The sequence below is a fragment of the Solea solea genome, chromosome 13 (assembly GCF_958295425.1).
Source record: "Solea solea chromosome 13, fSolSol10.1, whole genome shotgun sequence".
NCBI classification, from domain to species: domain Eukaryota; kingdom Metazoa; phylum Chordata; class Actinopteri; order Pleuronectiformes; family Soleidae; genus Solea; species Solea solea.
In genome coordinates, this window is record NC_081146.1 from 8639642 (window position 1) to 8655697 (window position 16056).

Here is a 16056-nt window from a genome sequence, read left to right on the forward strand (position 1 = left end):
ATAACTGTGAGCTTGTTTTCATTCAGAAAAACAATTATATTCACATTAATTTTTTCAGTTCATCTTAATCATAGTTACAGGTCAATCACAGATTAAGGCTTTAGATGTAGCAGAAATTATTAAATGTTATAATTTTCTGTTAGAGTCATAACAGTTTTTGCTTATTGTAAGTGTTTCCTTTCACACAGGCCTTTCAGAGATTCCTGCCTAATGTAAATGCTAAATAGTGCATATTTACTCAACACTTAAGTATTAAGTAATTAAAGCACTTTGGCTTCTGTTTTGCCATTCAAATACATGCTTATATAGGATATGCAGTGTCTGTTCCATTAGATAGTATTTATATCAATTCACACACTGCCAGGAATTTGGGGTTACACACTGCTTTAAGACTAGAAGAGCCAGGAATCAAACCCTCAACCCACTTGAACATGTGACAGTCCAAGCGATAAATTCTAGTTCACAGACTTTTGATGGAAACACATGAAAACCTGTAAACCTACCCTGAACTCAATGGAGCCAAAGTGATTATACAAACACATTACAGTGGTTTAAAATAAAAATAATCTTGTATCGACACATAATCAACCTAAAGTATCTGCCTCACAAACGTTGAAAAGGTTGTTGCACATTAAGTGGGGACTTTCACAGGAAGTCAAATTAAGAAAAACTGAAACAATCAGTGCTATTTAATTTGAGAATGTCTTTTCTTAAAATGTAAGGCCATGAATCAACAAAACCAGCAGTTATTTGTCATAATTAACAACAAGAGAACAGCGTCTGTTAACTTGTTACCCACTAAGGAAAAACACCATCTTCTAAAATATATGCTCATAAATGCTGATAACAGGATAAATATGTACACCCGGATAATCACTTCATAGTAAGAAAAGAGTCACAGCTGACTGTGTGTTTCTTTGCTTTTGCATTGATCTGTGCTGAGAACAAACATGACTTTTGCTTATTGCTGGCTATTAGCTGAGGGTTTGTGAACTGTAAGTATGTTAATGCTCAAACGAGGAAAGAGGTATTAGGCAAATGAGCTCATGTGTTCAGCTTCTCCATGTCCTCAAAGCTGAGACGTGGTGGCCATGTGAAGCATCTCGTGCATGGAGCTGGAGAAGTTGTTGAACAGTGTGCAGGCGTCTGTCTGATGACAGGATTTCCACGCTGACATGGATATCACAATCCTTGAGGGAAGAATGACAGAGTGGTTTTAACTACAGCTGCTGAAAACTGAACATGATTCATTTAAACCCTGCTGTGTTATAGTATCAGAATCCAACTGCACAGAACCCAGCAAATTATATACAGTATAACTTGGTGAACAAAAGCAGCCTTGAAGTAGGTTTAATCTGATGAAAGGAACGATTCACACTAAGGTTTTAATACTCAACAAAGAAACCATTTGCTGAGGGTATGAGTACCTGTCATCTCTGATACGGTAGAAGAAGCCGTAGCCGTGGTGCACCATGGGAGCCACAGCTCCCAGAACTGTGGTGTATCCAACCAGACTGGACGACAGCACAAAGTTACCACCACCACCACTGCACACAAAAACACAACCCAGTTACACGACAGCAGACACACCTGCAATGGTCTAACAAAACCTGTCATCTACAATATATCCAAAATTCGGTTTTAATCAAAGACAAACAATATGCTTATGTCACTCCCTGGTTGCCATTTAATTAAAATTCTATGTTGTTAATTTTAAATGGTGTACAGCAACTCTGCACTCTATTGTCAATAATATTGATACATGATCAGTGCAATGGACACAGCATTTACTTAAATCTGCTAAATAAAACCCCAGGAGAACAAGCATGTCTTTCAGCTAAATAGGCTCAAATAGTCAGAAGTGTTTTCATACATCTTTGGCCAAGGAAAAAAACATTCTTCATGGAGTTCTTCACATGTCCACTGCAGGAGACAGCATGCAATTTTTGTTTACCCTAACCCTAACCCAAACTCACACAATTTTATGTTGCACTTGCACTACCTGTCCAGTGGGTGGCAGTGCATGGAGGGGATGCACAAAGCTCCAATGTGGTGGCTAGTGTGCAACTCTACCATCAACACCACCATGTAAGAATATAGCTATTGAATAGTTGTCCCCTGTAGTGACCACTATGCATGAAAGGGCTAAATTTCTTGTTTGACTCTACCTCTTTGTGTAGAGTGGGTCCATGAAGAGTTCTGGAGTGGGACGTCCCTCCTCTTTGGCAATAAGATACAGACCAAAGAGATGTCGGTCAAAACCTGACGAGTGTCACAGAATAGCAGGAGCTGATGTTAAAAACAAATGAGTTATTGTTCACGATGAGTGTTCTAATGAACAGAGATGTGTATAAAAACCTTGTCCTTCCTGGGCTTCAGCCATAAGCGTGTTGTGTCGTTTGAAGGCCAACAGCATGGCTTTCCTCTTGGCGCTAACCTGAGGGAAAGATGTTCATGTACCATGTCAAAAAAAACACGACTGGATTCACACATTTCTTTTGTGAGATATACACAGAATTACACACTCACGTCACATGTTGGGTCCAACATGGCTTTACACCAGTTCACAGCCTCCTGGGTGCACGGTCTCATCGTCTCCGTCCTGCCATGGTAGAACTTGCGAGTCATTGCAGTCTCATAGCAACTTCCTGGCCTGAGAGCAAAAAAAAGAAAAAGAGGAGAAATGCAGATTCATTCACTTCATGTGCTTCAAATTTCAGTCAAGGCATGGACAAAACTTTTTAACCAGTCTATACCCTTTGTGTATTCTGTAGTAAGCCAGCTGCACTGCCAGCTGAACAAAGGTATCAGGATGTAGCTTCTTCTGTCTGATGGCTGCTTTTCCAAACGCAGTGAAAGCGTAACACAAAATCTGTAGATCCTGTGCCTGTAACGCCCAAAACAGAGAGTGTGAGTCAAACAGCTTAATAGATAAGATACAGATACAGATAATAGACACAGGTATCAGGTGTTCTGTAGTGTAGTTTGGTGCTGACTCACAGTCTCCATGTATTGCTTTTTGGCCAGGCTGATGTCATGCTGGACTTGACTGTCCACAGTAAAAACCAGCTCCTCAGGAAGGGGCATTGGTCTGACGGCATCTGAGCCCTACACAATCAAAGACATCAATATGTTAAAAGAAAAAAAAAACACTTCAGCTTTTTTACAGAAGGATATCATCGTCAGCTTTACCTTCCATTTGCCTTCTGTAGCTTTGATTTGCTGATCCAAATACCAACACATAGACACCAGAACCATGGCATCATATGGAGCATGCTGCAAAACAATCACATTAGATTATTCATCTTTTTATTTATCCTTTTAACAAATATGTTCTGAGGATTTCACACATTTATTCAACCAGAACATGTATCTAGCATGTATATATAACCACAAATAAGGTTTCTACAACTGGAGATGAAACTGTACTGAAAGATTATCATGACTATCAAAGTGAATGACTACTCCATTAGAAAAGGACAGAGCTGCACAGTCTCTAAATCCTTCTATCATAAAACATACACACGCAAACTCACATCACAAATGGATCCAAAAGTGCCGTCTGAGAACACGACTGCATTGTACGACTTATCACCCCATCGAATGGTGGGGTTGCCTGTAAGTGCTTCAAGAGTAAGCTGTGTTTAGAAAAGAAAAATATAAAAATAAAAATCAGACACAGTTCTTGTAAAAAGAAAGAAAGATAAAAGAAAAAACAAAACAACAGAGACTCATGCAGTGATAAATAATTCAAATGAGAGCAGCTAGTACATTTGTGTAGTTCTCTGGAGTAGAGTAGGGTTTGGTTTCATCCAGAGATATGATGAACAGGCTGCTCTGAATTGTTTCAAGGATGGTCTTGTTGTGTGGATCGATGCTTATTAGATGCTCCCTGGCCTGCAGAGACAGTAAACAGATAAGTGCTGACCAAATGCTGTGCTTTTATCATGGGAGAGTCTTTCCTGAAGGCAATCCATACTGTGCGTTACTCACAAATAATTCACAAAGGCATCTCCAAACCTGAGCAGCCTCACCTTTGCCCACCGAGTCCTCTCCTCTGAGGTGAGAGCAGCCACTCCCTCTCCCTCTGGCTCCCGCTCACAGCGCTCCTTTATGTAGCTCAGCTGCCTGCGCATGTTAACATGCACATCATTCATTCACTGCTACTCTTATTTACATTTGTCATATTCTGTGACACAGTGAGACCACCGCTGATCTGCAAGGTACACCAGGGGCCTCGTATAAACCGTGCGTACGCTCCAAAACACACGTCAGTCTCTAATGTTTTAAACGCTCCAAAATAAAGTTACGAACTCATTTGTTATAAGAAAATGGGACTTGAACGTTGAGTAGAACATTTTCTTTATCCCATTTTAATCCATACGATAACGAAATAACTACAAAAAAGTTATTCCACCACCGCTGCGCCTTTCATCTGAAGAGAAAGGTGATGCCGTCATCTTCTTCCTCCCTCTTCCTCCCTCCCCAGCTTCCACAGCACACTCAGTGACAGTAATGAATCGTTACATGGAGTAACTCTGTGAGCTCTGTCTGTTTATTCTGTGCGTAATGTGTGTAGATGATGACGTGTGACACTTATAGATTGTTGAAATGATCTGCAAATTCAGCTCACACGGATAAGTCATGTCTAAACTTACATGTTATGCCAGTAAAAACATGAACAGGATCAACTATCAATGCTCAGCCACACAAAACAATATATTTTTACAGATTTATACATCATAAATTGATGCGTTGATCTCGCACTTTCCTTCTTTTTCTTTTATTTCCCTCTTTCTTTGTTGCCCCATTTGTCCTTTTTCTTTAGGAAGAAGGCGTCAGAGACGGCGTTTTAGAGTCATTTGTATATTAATTTGTGGATGGAACAGGGGCGTGGTGTGTTACTCAGTCACCTCCGATCAGTTTCACGTTTGATGGGATGTATAAAGAAAAGGTGCGCAGGACTTGGCGTACCCACGGTTTTATAAATCTGAGATTTTCTTTGCGTACGCACTTTTTGAATTTTGTGCGTACACCGTCTTTTAGTATGAAAGCTGCGCACTCTTTTATACATGAGGCCCCAGATGCTTTTATATAACGTTATTTCTACATATTAGTGCTATAAGTGCAATAAGCTGTTAATTGTCTGTGCAATATTGTCTGTTGTGCAACTGGAGGGTCCGTGCAATTATGGCAGCTGGGCAATGTGTACTAATTAGTTTTTCTTCCACTTTTCCCTTATTCAATTTATATTGATATGATCACCTGTGATATATGGAGGTTTTATTTATTGATTGTGATGCATGTAGCACCACTGATAGCAACATTAGTCTGATAGCAACATTAGTGGTGCTACATGCATCATTAGTTCAATTAGTTCATTAGTTCAAGTACATTTTATTGCATTATTTTTTTTTGTTCAGTTGTTCCGTTTGCTGGAAATAAAAAACAAAAAAAAAAACATCTCCCATTACTCTTCTTTACATATTTCTTTAATAATGGTAATGGAAATAACAAAGACAAGAAGAATAGGTGTGTGTTTGTACTTCTGAGTATTAAATACCTGAGCAGTTCAGGAGGAGTGAGGATCTGTCCATCACAAATCGCATCAAATGTGAAGATCCGTCCGTGACACATCACTACCAAATGGGAGGGGCACGGACCCTCACGCTCTATGACACAGCAGAAAATTCACATTACATGATTATCAGTTTAGGTGTGTCTGAAGGTTGAAGATAAGAATCCAGTTTATTCTACCTGTGCTAAAATAGTTGTAAATAGTGTCCTTTTGTACTCCAGGCACTTTACAGGTACAGAACAGCATTCTGAACTGGTCCATATCTAAAGGTACTTTCCCAGCTTTCTGTGGAGCCAGCTTCTCCCTAAATCACCCAGAGGAAGTAAATAATACACAATTAGATATATATGTGACTTTGAAACAGCAACAATAAAAAAGACCAACTATGGTTGCCAGACCACAACAAATACAGCTTGTCTACAGAATGACTCACGTGCGGATCAGGTCCCAGTACTGTAGTGTAAACCATGCGTTTAGACTGGCTCTCTGAAGATAAACTCCCTCTGCAGGAGGCCACCAGTGCTCCAGGTAGGGCCCTGGACCAGCAAAGTTCACATTCAGCTGAGAGGGCACGCGGACTTCCAGGTATGCTGAGTCTAACCACCATTTTTCCAACTGGGGATTAAAAAAATAGTCAAGTAATTTGAACACCCAGGATTAAAAAAGCGTTCCCTCCTGCAGGACAAAAACAATACATTCCCAGCTGAATTACACACCCAATTCTTCTTTGTCTTGGCTCTCTGCAGTAGTTTCTGGTGCAACTCTTTGCCAACACCTTCTTGGAATTTCCTCACAACATCCACAGTTGCCTTAAACTCTTCCTCTGATGCAAATGGATGAACTGTTAGAATACAAAGAAGTAGTAGCGCAATCAGTGAATCAGTCTAAATCAAGTCAGCACAAGCTCTTGATCACTGTGAACACTCAGGCTTTTCTATATAATAAAACAACTATCATTTTAATTAATTTTAAACTGTACAAATATAAATGTACCCACATTAGATATAGACATATGAGGAGACATTGTTGCATGTTACATTTCAAAAGATGAATATACATTAATATAGCTTTGCCAATTAATCTCCCAGTAGAACAGTAAATTACTGGCCAGTTCAGTGTTTATCTTTATACAGAGGTGACTTAACCCTGTGTTGCATAACTTTTTAATATAAACAAATGTCCATTATATTCAAACAATTATCAAATACATTCACACAAATCAGCTCCACATGACTCTCTCTCTGTTTCTCAGTATTGTGGTGTTTAGATTTATTTCACCCCATGACATTGCCACGCTGCACAAAGGAAGTGAGTTGTTTTATTTCAAAACAGCTGCAGACAAAAACACCATTGAGCGAGTAAAGCAAACAGATCAGAGTATGACTGAAAATCAAAAAGTCTGTAGTGACAGTAGTGCAGTGAATTCTACTAATCAAACCCCTGAGCTGTCTGTGTTTATACACACAACAATACTATCAGACCTCAGTCAGGTGTGATAGTATTGCTTGACAGTCTGTTTAGATGAATGACACACTATACAATAAATGTTACAGCGACAGAATGATAACAACAAAAATTACCAAAAGCTTTGCACTGCAGCTTTTCACAGTTGAAGTTTGCATAGTAGTGAAAGAGACCAACAGGCATACTCAGTATTTCAAAATGACAACCTTGACTATCTAACTAACCCACCATAATCTGATTTGTCCAGCAGCAGGATGTACAAAACGTATACCCTACCTGCATCCAGGTATTTGTTAAGGCTGCTCTCCAGTGACGGCACAGGTAGGGGTGGCAGACTGCTTTGGTACTGAAAGGTCTGCTCTGGCAGAGACTCTGACAAAACATTTGCCATTTCTTCCCCTGTAATAAAAACAAAGGCTGCACAATCAAAAAGCTGAGGGTGACATTACTTTATATCACTGGTATGACTGAATCAAACTTTGCAGGTTGTGGCATCAAAATCCTGCAAATGCCTGTGCATGAGCAACAACATCTAACACTTCATCATCAAAACAAGTTTTCTGATTTTTCAGCTACTTAAATGTCAATATTTTCTGGTTTATTTGCTCCATATAACAAATAAATCATTAAAACTGAATCATTGTGGTTTGTGGGGAAAAAAAAACGTCATAATTTCCAAGTTTGAAAAACACTGATTAATATTTTCTGACATTTTCTGGACCAAATGATTACTCAATTAATCGGGAGACTCATCAACAGATGAATCGATTATGAAAATAAATAAAATAAGATTAGATTTACTTTTATTAAAAAGAACAGAAAACAAGAATAGAAATTTTAACATGGGAGACAGAGCTGCTTTATTGGGCTGCCACTATCTGCAGCACCTGTACTCAAGTGTCCAAAGGTCATAGTGCTTGTGTGCCAATAATCCCCTATAGGAACTTCCAGATCCTTCATATTCAGTCCTTGTATAGTTCTCTACATATGGATATCTGTTAATCTTGCATTTTTAAGTCAGAAACAAATGTATGTGCATGTATATTCAAACTAAGGCAGCTCACATTTTTCCATTTCCACAAAGAGGAAGAAAGGGTTAGATAGAAAGAAATAGGATATGAGGTCATACAAAGTCTGCTCTGATAGGGGGTAATACATTCAGTTTTCAAGGAATTATGTCAACTTGTACATGCCAATCTTCCAATGTAGGTGTTACATTTAGAAACTTTATAGTTGTCAATGTTTTAGTTACAAAGAAAAAGGCAGCAGCTTAGAGTACCTCCCAAAGTGTAGAATGTCACCCGCGAGTGGGCCATGGAGGTATTGAAAGTGGGCCGAAGACTGGGCTGAAATGTGTCTATTAAGATGGTAATCACAATTATTTGGATAAATTTTAAAATAATGATAATATTGATTATTAATTGGTATTAGAACAAAAATATATTATCTTAGATGCTGAAATTTGCTTTACGTTTATGTTGCCTAAATGTTGTGCTACATGGCCATTTTATTAGGTACACAGAACTCTTACTGCTGTTGCCCATCCACTTCAAAGTTTGAAGTTTTATTCATTCAGAGACGGTATTGGTATCATGAGTAGTTATTTTTATTAGTTACTGTTACTTTACTATAATATATGACTAGTCATTCTCCTCTGATCTCTGGCATCAACAAGAGAACTGCTGCTCACTGGATACTTTCTCTTTTTCAGATCATTGTCTGTAAGCCTTAGTGATGATGATAAATGAAAGTCCTATTAGGTCAATACTTACTGAAATACTGAACAAACATGCCACATAAAAAGACACTTAAATCATCTCCTCTTCTTCCCCATTGTGATGCTCCGTTTGAAATTCAGCAGGTCTTCATGACCAGGTTCACATGCCTAAATGCACTGAGATGCTGTTATGTGATTGGTCGATTATATATTTGTAGGGCTGGAACTAAGGATTATTTTTCTCAATCGATTAATCTATCGATTATATTCTTGATTAATCGTTCGATATAAAATGTCAGAAATTTTTTGAAAAATATTTAGTGTTTTCCAAACCAGCAAATGATGATGTTCTCAAATGTCTTGTTTTGTCCAGAAACCAACATTATTCAGTTTGAATGATTTATTTGTTATATGGAGCAAAAAAAAAAAAAAAAAAGTCACATTTAAGAAGTTGAAAAATCTGAAAACTTGTTTTAATTCTTCTCATTCTAAAACAAACCGATTATCTAAATTGTTGACAATTAATTTAGTAATAGATTAATAATCGATTCATTGTTTCAGCCCTAGATATTTGAACACTAGGGGTGGGTCAAAATATGGATTTGGTGATATATTGCTTACAATAATCGATACACCAGGGCAAATATAAATATTTAAATTAACAAATTCAGACTCTCTAAAGCAGACAGTCTCTTTCATGTTTCAGGCATCACTACTTCATGTCTCCTCAAGGTGGCGCTGCTCAAATGAATGGGGTGGAGTGGCTCAGTGGTTAAGACCGGTACCCTGTGTGCCAAAGACATCATGGTTGCAAGTTCAATTCCACCCCTGGCTGATTGTACTCAACTACCTTGTAAGTCGCTTTGGATAAAAGCGTCTGCTAGATGACATGTAATGAATGAGGGAAACTTGGGTGGACGTTACCTGGCTGAAGAAGAGGATTTACAGCAGGATAATGGTGGAGAAAGCTACGCTAAAAGATGCTCCATCCACGTTCACTACATAGACTTTATGCACATTATTCTCTATGTTGTAAATAAATAGAGAAATCCTGCACTTTTCACAGAGGTTTTGTTTTCTTCAGTTAGACAATGACATCATGATGTATGATTGTCTTCAAAAATATTGTTTATCACAGAATCGCAGTATTGTGATATTATTGGTATCGTGGACCATGTATAGCATATCTTATCGTATTGTGAGGTACCCCGTGATTCCCACTCAGAGCATAAGCCAATTAAACAGATGCTTGGGGGCCCCTGGTGGTGGGGAGGCCCCCAGTAGTCCATGAGAGGAAAAAAAAAACATTTAACAAATTAAAGAAGTCTAGATTTCTTTAAATATATTCTATATCTAAATGGTGTTGAGCATAAGTTATTTGGTTTTAATAAGTTGACACAAGCTAATTTGGTGCACATCAGAAACCAATGTCATTAAACTGGTTTACTTGTTTAATTCAAGTTCAGTATCACCACACTTACTGCTTCACTTTGAATACGAAGTGCAAATTAGTACAAGACCAGTTTGTGACTTTACAACTCTTGAAGGTTAAAACAACACATTGGTTTGGTGCAAATAACACAACTGCAATAAATGCAATTGATAGTGTTACACTGGTATCAGTAATAGTCAATAATAGCACTGGCTACTCTGAGGCAGTGGGAGGGGGGCCCCCAAGTCAAATTCCCCTTAGCATAAAGGCTTGGGTCGGCCCTGTTTCCACCTGTACTTGGACAGGTGTACCTAATAAAGTGACTAGTGAGTACAACTTGAGTTTGACGCAGCACCAGTATAACTGCAGATAGTTTGCCACATGGGCAAAAATATGAAGTGAATATGCATTTTTAAATGCGCCGTGAAAACAAGTTATTTTACTTTACAAAAAACTCGATACACGCTGTCAGTGTCACTTATAGCTATCCGCGATCACGTCGACATAAACGAAGAAAGTGGTCGAGTCGTTGGAGGCAGAAAACTGTGTTTTTACTCGATACTTACTTAATAATTTAACGGTTTCATTTGAACTAGCTAACTTGAAGTTGTTGCACTGTGTTAGCAGCTCTCGGCTTATGGGCAAATGCTACACCATCTACATCATCAACAACAACAACAATAGCAGCAGCTGCAGCGTTTTATATGTGTGCATAACATGCTTCCAAACACCGTGTTTGCTTTCAAACACTGCACCTAAACTCAGCTCACCTTGTTCAAGTTATGTTGACCCAAACCTCAGGCATCCAGAGTCAGCAGCAGGAGTGACAGTGAAGTGTGTTTTGTTGTGTTCTCAGCGTCTAGCTCCTCGCGTCCTCACCTTTGCCCCACTGAACCGCTGTCCCACTGCCAACGCGGATGACACTGCGCATGCGCGAATGTTGTCCTCGCAATAATAATGAGGTCAACTTTCAAGCTGCTCTGGAATGAACCCTCCTCCAAACGTAGAAGTGTAGAATATAAAGTGCTTCCTACATTATTAAAAGCTACTATAACTGGTGTTGTTACTATCAGACAGGTTTTTAATTTAGTTACCAATTATTAATCTGTCAATTGACTAGGAAAGGAATATACACAATTGTATTGTGCACTGGATAAAAAGCACTCTTAATAAATAAATTATACTGAATTTCCTTCCTCGGGATAATCATGAATGGTTACAACTGTGACTTGAAAACACTGTCCAGCCTGACAACATACAGCCCTATTGGTTATTTTGAAATGCCAAAGAAGCGATTTAATTTCAGGAACTTGTGTTTTTGAATCATCTAGTTTAAAAGTGCTATATGTAAGAGGTGTATTATATATCAAGTCATAAAATGACCAGGATATCTCATCAGTAGCTAGATCTGCCCCACACTAGAGGATAACTGGCCAGATTTCAGTCCTAATCTGGCCCTTCTGACAATCATGGGTGTCACAGATTATCTTGCCAAATTATCCTGGAATGTGAGGGATTAACATACTGATGCGTCCACAAAGTGGATCGTAAATATCAAACATGTTTGATATCTACAACTGAACAGAGATTGGGGGTGTGAACAGAACCCTGCAATAACCAATGAGAGTGAGTTGACCGGTAAACGGATGTTGCAAACTTTTATTTGGACAAAAACATGCAATGTGGGGATTAGGTAAATTGGACACTCTAAATTGACCATAACTGTCCAGGATGAACCCCACCTGTCGCCCTGTCAGCTGAGATCGGCACAGCACCCCCGCAACCCTAATGTGGAGGATAAAGTGGTAGAAGATGGATGTACTTCATTGCACACACAACAGCTATTAACTGACAACGCCGATAGTCCATCTCCATGTTTTCTTATATTCTGGTCTTGTGAAACCATGGAAACTAAAAAGCCTCACTTTCCCTCTCACATAAGCATAAACACCAAACATTAGATTAAGTACGAATTAGTGGTTTCAACATATTTAGCCTCAGAAGATGCATAGAAATGTCTTAGTTAGAAATGAAATGTAAAAATCAATGTAAATCTATAAAATAACAACAACAACAAAAAAAAAAACCTAAGATCTCACATTATTTTTTATAGACATGAATGGCCCCTGAAAGCAGAAGGCCACTCATGACAAAGGCGCAGCACAGTTTTAGTACTGGAGTTAGTATGCAGTCTTGTTCTTTGCTTTAATTCTGCTAATTCAGCTTTATATCCCATATTTGCCAATGAGTTCCTTCCCTAGGGCAACGTAGGCTGACATGGCATCATCCTTGGACATTCCTGAAACACAAAGTCAATACAAAAACACGCTTGAGTCAAGGTTTTCATGTATTCTGAGAATTATTTACTGCTCTCATCAGAACAAATGGAACAAGCTGGATTATATGACCAACAACTTTATCACAATATTATTATGTTATTATTATTATTATTATTATTATTATTATTATTATTATTACTATAATAATAATAATAATCATCATTATATAATAAGTCAATATCAATGTGTGAATGTTTGAAGAAACCAATACATTGTGGTTTCAAACTTTGTTAAACTTTTAATTTCCCCCTATTTCAGTGTAAAAAACAATCCACACATCTGACATTGTCACAGAAAAATGACTCTTTTTACAGCCTGAGCATAGTGGAGCTATTGCATGATATTACATCACTTTGGTCAACATCTGACTTGTCCTCTTGTTGCAAGTTTGTCCCAAAGTTCACTCATCATTGTATGATTCAACTCTTTCTGATACAAATGCAGTAGTTACAGAGTAAATCACAAGTTTTGTAAAATGTTTCATTTTAAATCCATGTTACCTTTCCTGGAGTTCCAGGCGTCCCACTTGGCTTTTCCTTTCATGTCAAACAATCCTGGTCGATCTACAGTGTTGTCAAAGCAAACAGAGGGGGTGAAACATTCAGAATGTAGGGGAACAGCACTGTAAGTGAGTCCGTTATCCTGGAGCGAGTCATACCGGTGTTAACATCTCCAACCGTTGCCTGCTTGTAAAGCCCATAGAGGTCCAGCAACTCCTGGTCCGTGGGCTTCGTCTTCACAGTCTTCACATCCTCCGCCATCTTGTCGAACTCTGCCTGCAGGTCACAGAGAGGAGACACAGGCAACTAAATCCTACGAGACTGCAGCAGTTTTGTTGAGCACATGGTTGCAAAGTGTGATGGGGGAGCCCAGCCGATGCTGTCTGTCTGGTGCAGTAAAAGTGAGTATGAAAATTAGGGATGGGAATCAGCATCGGTCCAGTACTGGCCAAAATCACTGGATCAGATATCAGACAGATAAAAATGTAAAAATCTTATATATCTCAAGCTTCACTATGCACAGGCAGCATGAAATGTAAATAAAAATCAGCAAAAGCATTTTAGCCGAGTCATGTTTGGGCTGTTCATTTCTTCTTTTTGGGAGAACAATAATTGTTACACAGTTTTTTGTGAGAATTATGTCTTTGAAATGTCTCGGCACAAATGTGTTGTTAACAGCTTCACACGTTCATAAATGGTCTAAAATGACTGTATCAGACTAATATTGGTAGATACTCGAGTTTGCAATACCAGTAAGTGGTAATGAAAATGTGCATATTAATGAGTTACAAACAACACTGAATAAGAAATCGGTGCCTAGTTTTCCATTCATAGCGCGGAGCCTAGGAGAGCTATTGTTGCTCAAGCTGCAGGAAAACAATGGGCTGTTATTTGATGCCCCAGTGCTTTTGAGCCTGTTTGAATAATCTACTTGTCAATTGGATCTGGAGCATTGCGCAACAGATAATTATGGAGCATGGGAAACCCTTTAAGTACAGACAAACTTGTAACCCCTTCCATGTCACTATATTGGTCTTTGCAACACTTTTAGCCCAGGAGACTAAAACTTTACTCAACAATAAACGTGTCCTTACACCAACACAAAATTGCAACTGATTCATTTCAACATCAGACTAATGGTGTATGCTCTAAATATGAAGTCATCTGGCAGCCACTTCAAAGATATGACTCATATCTTATCCAGCGTAACCTAGAATGACTGCAATAAAAAGCAGAGATGCACGATGTTGGACTTTTTGCCCATATCTGATATATTAGGAGTGTTTGGGCCAATGCCCAATACTGATATGACATACTATATACGTACTTCCCTGTGCCAAAGAGGTTATTTAGTCTTCTGTAGTGAAATTAACATAATATTTTGTTGTAGTCATTTGTCATTTCATTTCACATTTTACATTTTAAAGCCAATATCTGCCGATACAGATGTTGTGCAATCCTAATAAAAAGGCTACTATTTTTCATTTTTACACTCACAGAACCAACATTACTTTTGTTTTCTGAGACATTTTGTCGATTAGTTGTCCTGTTACCGAGGACACTGGCTGAAAAATAGTGCTAATTTCTCTGCACATGCATCTCTTTTTATGTATATGAATATTGTTCCTGTTGTTCCTGCTGCAGATATTAAGTCAAAATGTCTATTACATGTTTTATTCAAATGATTTCCAATAAGAACCTGCATGTTTTTAGGTAATACTGCTTTTATATACACCTTACGTTTGATTTTGTTCAGTAATCTTTAATAATCTGCAGATTACAATTAAGAGTGAACAGAGCTGAACGGTTCACACCCGGTTTTCGTCTCATGAACCCTCAAAGATGGATGACGCCATGAGAAGGCGTGAGCAAGCGACCGCTACAACCGCTATTCATTTCACATCGATGATAATAATCACACATCTGCGGTCAGAACAACCGAAAACATGACGCAACACAGCAGGAGGAAATGTTTTACCTGAAGAGACATTTTAGCAGGTTGCAGACTTGTCGTAGTTCAGATGAATGTGCCTCTGCGGACTGTGAGACTTCACCGGGCAGCTGTTCTGTCACTGACTGCAGCTCCACACACAGGCCTGAGGAGGAGGAAGAGGAAGAGGAGGGAACAGAGCTCTGTGCAGGAGCTGATTGGCTGCCTGTCACACACACACACTGGTTTCACATAGATATAATACATTCCCTAAGCCCCTTACCCTAACCTTAACCATCACAACTAAGTGCCTTGTGTCCCCACAAGGTCAAAATGTCCTACGTTAATAACAAACAGGTAATAAAACACTATATAGTATGGTAAATACAACAGTGAAGTGTAGAAGTACGGACACTGAAAGTAAAGTTTGTAAGAAAGAAAGAAACAAAAACACTCTGTATAGTAATAAATAACAGGGAATGGTTATAAAAGTTTTGACATTCACACATCTGTTATACTCATTCACACACTGCAACATGGGGTTAAATGTCTTGCTCAAGGACACATATAGACCAGCAGAGCCAGGAATTTAACCCACAACCTTCCAGTTGAAAGACAGCTTGAGCCACCATGACTCAATCCTAACTCCTCATGTTTTTAATACTTTTACTTCTAAAACTTAAAACGCCCCATATGCGACTGACTATATGACCTATGCCTATACGCGGCTCTGCACACGCTTGTACAGCAGAAAGGACACTCATAGACATTATTATATATCCCTAACTCCTTCCTCTGGTGGAAAATCAGAAATACTGTTCTACTGTATATACCTGGGTATGTGATCGGAGCCGAATTTTGACCGGAGTGCATAGAAAATTAAACAAATAACAAAAATAATAATTAGAGTGACCTCTTGCTCCATCTTAATCTAATTTCACTATACCAGTGTGTAAAGTATTAAAATTAACCGAACAACAATTTAATTCTTAGCCCTAAAATTAACCAGTTACTCAGAATAGAGTTTCTCTCCCATTAGGACCAGGTTTTCATGAGGACTACAAGACTAAAACCACAGCAGTAAAACACACCAGAC

The 16056-nt window shown here is 38.6% G+C and overlaps 2 protein-coding genes across 2 annotated transcripts; both read right to left on the reverse strand.

Moving 5' to 3' along the window:
- Nucleotides 1-29: 29 nt before the first annotated feature.
- crot (carnitine O-octanoyltransferase) lies at nucleotides 30-11101 on the reverse strand. Its single transcript, XM_058648198.1, has 17 exons — nucleotides 10962-11101; nucleotides 7319-7441; nucleotides 6295-6419; nucleotides 6012-6193; nucleotides 5758-5882; nucleotides 5564-5672; nucleotides 4035-4128; nucleotides 3772-3897; nucleotides 3537-3638; nucleotides 3193-3276; nucleotides 3001-3108; nucleotides 2757-2887; nucleotides 2530-2653; nucleotides 2359-2437; nucleotides 2169-2262; nucleotides 1428-1547; nucleotides 30-1190 (listed from the first exon to the last, which is right to left on the reverse strand). The coding sequence occupies exons 2-17, from the start codon at nucleotides 7431-7433 to the stop codon at nucleotides 1070-1072; spliced, it is 1839 nt and encodes a 612-aa protein (XP_058504181.1). The 5' UTR covers nucleotides 7434-7441; nucleotides 10962-11101; the 3' UTR covers nucleotides 30-1069.
- Nucleotides 11102-11836: 735 nt separating this feature from the next.
- Nucleotides 11837-15186, reverse strand: acbd7 (acyl-CoA binding domain containing 7). The gene is made up of 4 exons (XM_058648200.1): nucleotides 15009-15186; nucleotides 13189-13306; nucleotides 13031-13093; nucleotides 11837-12490 (listed from the first exon to the last, which is right to left on the reverse strand). The coding sequence occupies exons 1-4, from the start codon at nucleotides 15018-15020 to the stop codon at nucleotides 12417-12419; spliced, it is 267 nt and encodes an 88-aa protein (XP_058504183.1). The 5' UTR covers nucleotides 15021-15186; the 3' UTR covers nucleotides 11837-12416.
- Nucleotides 15187-16056: the final 870 nt, after the last annotated feature.

Coding starts and splice junctions, on each gene's coding strand:
- crot (XM_058648198.1), bottom strand. CDS start 7,433: ATGGCAAATGTTTTGTCAGAGTCTCTGCCAGAGCAGACCTTTCAGTAC. Junction 5,673..5,757: donor TTACAACTATTTTAGCACAG/GTAGAATAAACT, acceptor GCTGTGTCATAG/AGCGTGAGGGTCCGTGCCCC. Junction 3,277..3,536: donor CTTTTGGATCCATTTGTGAT/GTGAGTTTGCGT, acceptor ATTGTTTTGCAG/CATGCTCCATATGATGCCAT.
- acbd7 (XM_058648200.1), bottom strand. Junction 13,094..13,188: donor GGTTGGAGATGTTAACACCG/GTATGACTCGCT, acceptor ACAACACTGTAG/ATCGACCAGGATTGTTTGAC. Junction 12,491..13,030: donor CGCCTGGAACTCCAGGAAAG/GTAACATGGATT, acceptor TTTGTGTTTCAG/GAATGTCCAAGGATGATGCC.